At 41.5% G+C, this 9,499-nt stretch overlaps 1 protein-coding gene across 1 annotated transcript; it reads left to right on the forward strand.

Moving 5' to 3' along the window:
• The first annotated feature begins 1,563 nt into the window (after nt 1-1,563).
• Nucleotides 1,564-9,269, forward strand: TMED7 (transmembrane p24 trafficking protein 7). The gene is made up of 3 exons (XM_074532439.1): nt 1,564-1,890; nt 4,797-5,042; nt 6,949-9,269. The coding sequence occupies exons 1-3, from the start codon at nt 1,723-1,725 to the stop codon at nt 7,183-7,185; spliced, it is 651 nt and encodes a 216-aa protein (XP_074388540.1). The 5' UTR covers nt 1,564-1,722; the 3' UTR covers nt 7,186-9,269.
• The last annotated feature ends 230 nt before the right edge of the window (nt 9,270-9,499 follow it).

Here is a 9,499-nt window from a genome sequence, read left to right on the forward strand (position 1 = left end):
GCATTGCAAACTCATGCTCCTGACTGGGAAGTTTGGCCTGAATTTTTCTTTTCCTACTGTTATGTTTGCCCAATTATCCCATCAAAAAAACCCAAACAATATTTAAGGTAGCAACAATTTTAATTGAATAGTTTAGAAAATATATAAATAAGGGATAATTTGGTTCAAATAATAGCGCATAAGCAAAAACAACCACGGGGTACGGAGGGCAGGGTTCAATGACCCTTGCCACTTCACGTACAAGCTTGCCAAGTGAAAATCACCCCTTATATGCCGTATGTCAATACCATCTCCTCCCATTTTCAGTTAGTCACTTTTCTGTCTCCGCCTTCATTACCACCTTTACCACGCATGCGCCACCACTCGGTTTGGTGGTCGCACAAGTCTTTGGGGGTCGTCACTGATGAAGGCCCTGTAGTCTTCTTCGTTGTCCTTTAATTCACTTTTTGGTTACACGTGTGCACCGAGCCAGTACAATGTAAGCCAAGACTAACGTATCACTGCATCTACATATCAAAACAATAAGTCCCTTATAATTAGCATTTTCTTGGGCCCAACCAGGTTCTTGGTCATTTTTAGCAACTGTATCTTCAGCTTCTTTCCTGTGGTCCCTGAGAACATCTGCTGGGAAGGGGAGGTGGATGGAGCCCCTCCTTTCCCTCTCTTCTTTGGCTTTACAACTTTTAATTGTTTTATTATTCTCAAATATTAATTACTGTATCAATATTGATTACTGTTTCAATTTTTATCAGCACGAATCATACCTATTTATCACACTACTTTGTCTGATTTGCCACAGAACTTAATATAATAAGAATGGAGGATATATTTTCTCTTTATTTTTTTTTCTTTTTTATTTATAAAAATAACTGAGAAAGGCTGAGAGTGTTGGGATTAGAGAAGGAAAGGTTTTGTGCAGACCTCAGCAACCTAGCAGTGTATGAAGGGGGCCTACAGGGAAGCTGGAGAGGAACTCTTCATCAGGATCTGTAGTGGTAGGACGAGAAATAATGGGTACTAACTGAAGGAAGGGAAACCTAGGTTAGACATAAGGAAAAAAAATCCTTACAGTGAGGGTAGTGAGACACTGGAACAGTGCCCGAGGAGGTTGGGAATACTCCAAACCTGGCAGCGTTCAAGGCCAAATGGAGCTCTGAGCGACCTGATCTAGTGCAAAGTGTCCCCGCCTAGGGCAGGAGGATTAGGAATCATTGAGATTTCCAACTTTTAACGTTCTACGACTCCATGACTGACTGCTGCAATCAGCGTGAGCACTTTAATCGACGTTTTATACCTCTGTTTATTCATTCAGCTCTTACTGACTCTGCAATGAACGTTCAAGGATCTGCACGGCAGAACTCTCCCGACTCCTCTCGGAGGGCACCGAGTTCGCTCTTTGCGTGCGCTCGGCCACAGGAGCCCGCCATTGCCAGCTACAGGGCCTAGGGGGACCCCGAAAAACTTAATCTGCGGGCAACGGCGCTGAGCGAACACCTAGGGCAGCCCGCGACACAGCGGAGAAAGGGGCGAGGCCGCGGCCCCGCTCCCCCGCCCCTTCCACGCCGGACGCCCGTCCCGGAAGCGCTCCGGGAAGGCGCGGGCGCTTCCGGGTGCCGCCGCTCGTCCCCTCGGCCACGCCGCGTCCCGCCCGCGCCTCGCAGCTCCGCAGCCCCGGCCGCCCCGAGCCCCTCCGCCCCTGCTCGCCTCTCTCCGCGCCGGGCGATGCCGCCGCGGGGCTCCCGGGGGCCGTTGCCGCCCTTGCTGCTGGTGTGGGCGCTGGCGGCCTGCGCGGCGCGGGCCTCCGAGATCACGTTCGAGCTCCCCGACAACGCTAAGCAGTGCTTCTACGAGGAGATCGCCCAGGGCACCAAGTGCACCCTCGAGTTCCAGGTACCCCAGCTGGAGGAGCCGCCCCGGCCGTGGCGCCGCGCTGGGCCGCGGCCCCGAGCCCTAAGCCCGGGCCCCTGCCGGGGGCTCTCCCTTGGCTTCCTTCCTGTCGGGAGCATTTGGGAACAGCGCCCGGCCAGGGAGTAGCGGCTGGATCCAATGAGAGGTTTCCAGCTTGACTGAGGAAAACTCTGCGGGAGCAGCTGGGAGGCTTCCGCGTAGTGCAGGGCTGAGTGGGACACAGAGTTGGTCCTGAAAACCGGCAGCGTCCGTAACCTGGTGGCTCCCAATAGTGCCCCTCCTGAACCCTGCAGAGAATACCTAAAGCGCGCCTGACCAACAGGTCGGTGTGCCGCAGTAATTGCCTTGTGGTTTGTGAAGCATCGAGAGGATGAGCACGGTGCCTCTTAAGAGCTAATATTTCGTGTTTCAGAGTACAATTCAGATTTGGCTTACATACTAAACCGTGAAAGGGTGATAGAAGAAGGATGTGGTACAGCATCACTGTTTTGGTGCCTCTGAGTGTATCAGCAGGGCTGGAACTTTTCAGTCTGTCACTTTAGTAGATGAACTCACTGATAGTACAGCAGCAGGAGAGAAAACTCATGCCCACCGACAAAAATCACAGCTATCTTTGGGGGCTTTTGAAAGGATTGTGTAATTTTTATGAGCTGACTTTTCTGGCTGAAGTCCTGTTTTCTAGTCCTGCTTTCTAGTTTCTCAGTTGCTGTCCCATCTCAAGTATATTTGGGGAATGTTGCTCCCACATATCAGTCCTTGTTACTCTGTCCTGTCAAGTCTAAGTCCTGGATATCTGTTTCTCTACCCAAACATTTCTTGTCTCTGACTGTTTCTTCCATACAGTCTTTTCTGTGCAGTACTTTACCTTGCAGTTTTGAAGTGGGTATCACTGGACAGGTAAGCATGCTGTTGCCACTTTTATTGGTGACCAGAACAGGATTAGCACTGCTAAAAGAAAAGTCTGGATTTGACCAGCCACTGGCAGCTTGAAGTGCTGTGCGAATGTCCTTTGGCAGTATGTCTCAAGGGCTGACAGGAGGCACAAGCAAGTTCAGTGGCAAGGAATCCTAGGGGAGCTTTAAAGTTCTGGCCAATCTTTGCTACCTCTGTGTAAAAGCACTATTTTCAGGGTGCCTACACAGCTGAATGCAAGTGACTTCCATGAAAAAGCACACCCTTATCAAATTGTAGATCATATTTCAAAAATGAAGAGCTGTGTTATTGCTTGCCCTCTGGATGCTTTTAAAATTTTGCCTTTGTGGAGGAGCTGCTGCACCAGTCTTTTGTTTCAGTTATTAATGTAATAATTTTAATAACCTGGCACTTCAGTAAACTGATGAGCATTTAGATAATGCCATGTGGACTGAAGTGCAGATACAGAGATACTAAAATATTTCAGTGATTTCTGCACACATATGAAATAAGTCTCTTCCTCCTTGAAAGTAAAAAGTTTGCAGCAAGGATAAAGTGTACAACTGCTATGGTAAGAGTCATCAGATTACCAAGTTGTGAATACCTAAACTCCTGATCAGTCTTTCTGGACAATCCAGGTAGTAATACACTATAGACAAACAGTAATCAAAGCCTCAGAAATCCCCTTGAAACAGTTGTGAAGTTTTGAGTCACTTGCAGGCATTATCCGGATGTGCTCGTTTTTGCAAGAGCTCCTGTATTGGAATAAGAATCCCAATATAACCAGTTAGATTGTGCCTGGGTCAGTGTGACCCTCACTGCTGAGCCAAAGGCGGCTTCTGTGGTGCTTTACCCCAGAGATACCTTGGCTGCTGGAGATTGCAGCAGGGCACTGGTGCAAGTCCAGTTTTGTCAGGAACTCCGTTTACCTCAGGAGAGAGAGCTTCTGGCGATGGTGAAGAGAAGAAGGAGAGGATTCTGCTGGAGGGTTATATCCAGATGTTTATTCCATGGTTACAGAGGTCTGAAGCGGGGCAACTCCTCCAACAGAATGGAGGCCGCATGGTCTCATTCACCTTTTAAGCTCAGGGCAGGGGAAGGGGAGGGGACAGGTGAGTTACCAACCAGGTGAGAGGGGCAGGGTCTCAAGGGAGGATGACACTTAGACAGGCCAATGACCTCTGGGCATAGGGGCATCTTTTGAATTCGACTAACCACACGATGCCTTGCTGGAATCTTAAGCCTGATTGGCAGGACTCACTCAGCAAGGGGGCGAGGGGGGAGGGAGAGAGGTATAAGCACACTTGGGAAGGGACCCGGAAGTTTAAAACAGGACATTGCAACACACCGCAACACTCCTGTGTCTAACTTCAGAAGGGAGGCAGCAGGTTCCCCAGAGCTTGCTCTGTTTACAGCAGCTGACAGGAAAATGGACAGATTGAAGCCAGACAGTTCGAAATTCCTGTTATACTGGTCACACACCATTCCTGCAGCCTAATGCAGCTGAGATACAGCAGGGCAGTTACACTGTCCTGGCCACAAGAAGGGAGTGTCTTGCTGCATGTTAGCAGTCTCAGCTGGATGAATTAATTCCACGGAGGATTTGAGTGTACAGCAAATGTCAGACTCGTTACTGTCATGTTGTTGCTGTCCCATGGAGTGTCATCTACTGTAGACTTTGCTGTTGTACAGTTAGTAACAACAAAGTAACTAAAATTGTTCTCCTAAGTGTTTGAAAATACAGTTGACATTGCAAATGCTGAACCAGAAGCATTTTTAATTATTTTCTTTGTGTCGTTCATAGGAAAATAATTTTGCAGACTTGCTTTGAAAGATTCTCAAATGAATGCATTATATTTTTCAACACCTGTCAAGGCAAAAAGCTTTGTAGTTCCATCTGCCAGACCAGACTTCATAGAAGAAATATATAGTTGTCCATATTTTTTAAAAGACAATTTCTTGGTTTTTGTTTCCAGGTGATCACTGGGGGTCATTATGATGTTGACTGTCGGTTGGAAGATCCTGATGGCATTGTGCTGTACAAAGAGATGAAGAAACAATATGATAGCTTCACATTTACTGCATCCAGGAATGGAACATACAAGTTCTGCTTCAGCAATGAGTTCTCTACTTTCACACACAAAACTGTGTACTTCGATTTCCAGGTTGGAGAAGATCCACCACTGTTTCCTAGTGAGAACAGAGTAACTGCACTTACCCAGGTAACTGTTTTTTTTTGCAGAAGTTGTTAGGTGAAGGCAATTTTTCTTCAAGTTCAGCTGCTTTAGTTATCTACATTGCTTTTGAAAATTCATGAAGTAAAGCTTTTCAAATATTCTGAATTGCAACAAATAGGCCTTCTTTGTAAAGATAAGATTTATAGAACACAAAACAGAGCTACGAAGGAATCACCAAATGTTTAAGAGGAAATTAGGACTGAAACTTAAGGCCGGTGTTGTTTGGGGTTTTGTTGTTTGGGTAGTTTCTGGTATTTTTTTGATTGTTTTCCATTTGGTTGGTGGGATTTTTCTAAAGTTTCTAATGGAACATCCTTTCAATGACACAGTATTGTGTCTCTTGACATGTGGATTTCACGAAATAGATTTTGGTGGAATAGGGTTTAAAAAATTTCCAAGCTCTGGAGAAACTGTCAGAATTATTTCTATATTTAAAACTATTTATATAGAGTCTTTTTTTAGCAGGAGAACTCGTGTAACTATTGTTTTTAAACTGGAGAAGGAAATTCTAGCTAAATAAATAAATAAAGTCAGCTATATTTATTTGGCTTCTAGATATTTGGACTTTTTAAGTCTACAAAGTGTCAGCATTATTGTTACTGTGTTTTCAGGATTTTATAGTTTTGTACCCCCTGTGCACAATCTAAATACCTTAAAACTTTCTTTGGACCATTTTATTAATTGCTGCAGTGCTTTTATTTTGAGTCCAGATTCTTGATACTGTATCTCCTAGTTTCTTTTTTTTGCTGCTTTGGAAGGAGATTCTTTTTGCAGTTCTGGTCAGGCTTGTGGCATGACCAAATATGGGCAGCCTTTCATGGAAGCAGTTAAAGGTAAATCCATAAAACCAGAGTGACCTTATGTTAGATCCCTTGTGCAGATCAGGATGTTTCTACGATTTACAAATAGCAAAACTTAGTTTGAAAATACTCATTCTGAATTTTGTCAAGATTATCTTAGACTTGTTCAAACACATGTCTTGAAAGTCATCAAAATGTGATTAGATACAGATTTAAGGGACTCAGAGCAGCCCTACAAGGGCGTTAAACATTTCCTTTAAAATAATTTGTGCTGTTTGATCTTCAGGAAATATTAATTTTAAGCCATTAAAGAGAAACTTAAGTTTTGAGTAGAAAATAAGTATTTTGAAGATCTAATGATTGTCTCTTAGTGATCAAAACACAGTTAGGAGTACTTTTACTTAGAGCAGATAAACTAAAACTGCAAGAAGTTTATATAAAAAATTATCTAGGACTTGGAAAACCAATAATGCATTTTGGGTTTTTTTTAAATGAAAAATCATTAAATTGGCCAAGTTGGTATGCATTTTTGTATGAATAAGGCATTGAGTGTTCAGGAGCACCGAAGGATAACAATTGTCCTTTCTCTAACCAGTTTTGTTAGATGAGTAAGAGAATGGTCCCTTGACAACAGAGTACATGTTGAACAACTTGAGTGAGAATTAATCAATGCAGAATGTCATATTTGTGAAAACTGAAGCACATAGTATCTGCTCTGTGTATCTTAATATTATAAGCAAATGCTTTTTTTCCTGTGGAATGAACAGCTGGAGGATCAATGACATTTCAAAAATATTTCCGAGGGTCATTTTGAATCCAAGTATAAATTTGGAATTTGTTCATTAATTCTCAGAGCTTGTTGCTTTTTATTAGTTCTGTGGTTTTATCTGCTTCTGTATTTAACAGCATCACATTTTTGTGTGTAAAGTTTCATCAGTGTAAGTTACATTTTACTGTATTTACACTATTTCTATCTGACATTGGTCTGAATTAATTCTTAGCTTGCAAAATTACATGACTCCATTTTAAATATCAAAGCACAAAATCACTAGAAGGGTTCTTAATTCTGTGTTGTGTGTTTGTTTCTCCAGATGGAGTCTGCGTGCGTTTCAATCCACGAAGCTTTGAAGTCTGTCATCGACTATCAGACTCACTTCCGCCTGAGGGAAGCACAGGGCCGCAGCAGAGCAGAGGATTTAAACACAAGGGTGGCCTACTGGTCAATAGGGGAAGCAATCATCCTTCTTGTTGTTAGTATCGGGCAGGTATTTCTCCTTAAAAGCTTCTTCTCAGATAAAAGAACCACGACAACACGCGTTGGATCGTAACCAGTAGCAGCAATGCTTCAGGTGTGTTACTCACTAAGATTAGTGGTTCTCCAATTTAACTGTAAGTACAGAGGTCTGAATATATGCAACACTCAAATGTGTTTACTCCTCATCTCTTAAAAATCACAAAACAGATCTAAAAAGTTATGAAAAGGACACATAATTTGAAATATTTTCAAGGATCTTTCGGAACTTAAATATTTGAATTCCTGTATTAAAATATCTGGCAGTGTCTAGTGTCTCTTTATTTCTACTGATATTAATCCAAACCAAGTTTGATTTTTACCACTACAATTAGTCATCTGCAGTGTAACACTTTAAAATAACACAACAGTCTAGTGTCTGATACAAGAGATCATATATATGAAAATCTCGTTTCATTTTAATTTTCAGGCTGAATATCTTGGATTACAAAACAGAAAATATTATTAACTGTAGTGCACTGGTTTGATTTGCTGTTTTAGGAAAATGGAATCATACCCATTGCTTTTTTGTAAAGTCGTTGAAAGCTTGGCACTACATTGTGGTACACATTCTTTATCAGCCTGGAAAGTCTTCAGAATTTGCTGAATTTTATACTTCATTATGATTGCTTAAACATCTTCTGTATTAAAATAAATACATTTTCTCTTTTGCAATGTTTGTTTTACTGAAGAAATTGTAAGCTGAGACTACTCAGGAAATCCACTTCTGCATACAAAAAAAAATCCAGATTTCCAAGTTTATGTTAAAAAATGTGCAGTAGAATAGGGAGTCTTCAAACTTTGTCATTGAACCTGTGCAGTACTATACATGCTGCTGCTGCTTTTTGGATTTAAGACCAGAAGTAGCTTGGTTTGTTAAGCAGCACAGCACCAGCACTGGATGAGGTTATATTATGTGTTAGGCACGTACAAAGCTTTTTACTAAATTGTTTTCCTAGTAAGAGGGCAATTTTATATTGATACTGCATTGCACAAGTGCTGTAAATATTCCTCTCTGTGTTGCACTGAGACATGACAGCCTTGTGCATCTAATTGCCACTCTATTTTGTTAGTGGTCAGGAAATGTTTTGAATATTTCAGGTTATCTTTTTGGTAGAGTTATTAGAGTTACATTGCTTTCACTGCTCATGTCTTCAGTAGCTTATGTGCTGTAAAATTCTCTTTTATTTCGTTGTGGAAGGTAGTAAATGTATGTACATGCCCATTGTTTGAATTGAGCTGGTCATAGTAAGGTTAAAGTCCTAATTGCTCTGGGAAAAAAAAAGTATGCTGACCAATTCTTTAATGCACCCAAAATAAACAAAAGTAAAAAATTTGTCATGTATTTACTAGTTCAATCAAAAGATGCTTCTTACACAAGTTCTTGGCAAGCAGAGAAAGAGTTCTACACCCTTATTAATTGCCTATAGTATTTCTAGCAAAAACTTGAAATTACTTGTTCAGGTGACACTTGAGCAGTCTGAGGAATTGATCTAAGATGACTTGATTTTAAAATCATGTCATGGTTGAAAAAAATAAAAGTGCCCCTACTCTGTTGTGAATTGATTGACTGCTCTTTTGGAAACTGAAGGAAAACATCAGACAGCTCAAAGACTATTTAGGAGGTCATGGATGTATTAAATTTCCTTAAGTAAAATTCAGGATGTAAAGTTTTGCTATCCTGTACTGAATTTTGAATACTGCAGTTCATTTTGGGATGCAGGTTCCCCACAAATAGTTAAAACCCACTAATACAAGAAAACAAAAGTCTGCTTTTGTCTTGCGATACAAAGCTGTGCCTGCATACAACATTCTTGATTGTACCTCTATGCTTTCTTCTTGTGCTTCAGCAACTGATGTCTAGTACTTTTTGTGCTGCATTGCACACAGTAGTAAAGCAAGTGGTACACTTCAGGTGCAAGTGTCAAATGAAAACATGATTTACTTTTGATAGTGTTCATTATTTCTGGAGTTTGAATATTAGTTATGTAGCTTTAATCACAACAAAGGCATTTGGTTGAAGGCTTGAATTGTGTTGGGTTTTTTTTTCTACTGAGTTGTTCTGTGTGCTGGCAAAAGTGGTAAATAGTGCTATAAAACTGATGATGATCAGCTATTGCATACATGTCTCTTTATTCTTTCACAATGTTTGAGTGTGTGAAGTGGACTGTTCCATTCAATGTTACTCCCACAGCAGAGGTTTAGTGGACTTGACTTTTCCATTAAAGTTAGGTGTCTGAACCAGTGGTCTGGCATCCTGCTGCATAACATGCAGCAACAGCTTAAAAATGCCTTTATTTTTGTGTTGTTAAAAACATGGCACAAACACACGTTTCAACGTAGCTGTATAT

The sequence above is a fragment of the Zonotrichia albicollis genome, chromosome Z (genome assembly GCF_047830755.1).
Source record: "Zonotrichia albicollis isolate bZonAlb1 chromosome Z, bZonAlb1.hap1, whole genome shotgun sequence".
Classification (NCBI taxonomy): Eukaryota; Metazoa; Chordata; class Aves; order Passeriformes; family Passerellidae; genus Zonotrichia; species Zonotrichia albicollis.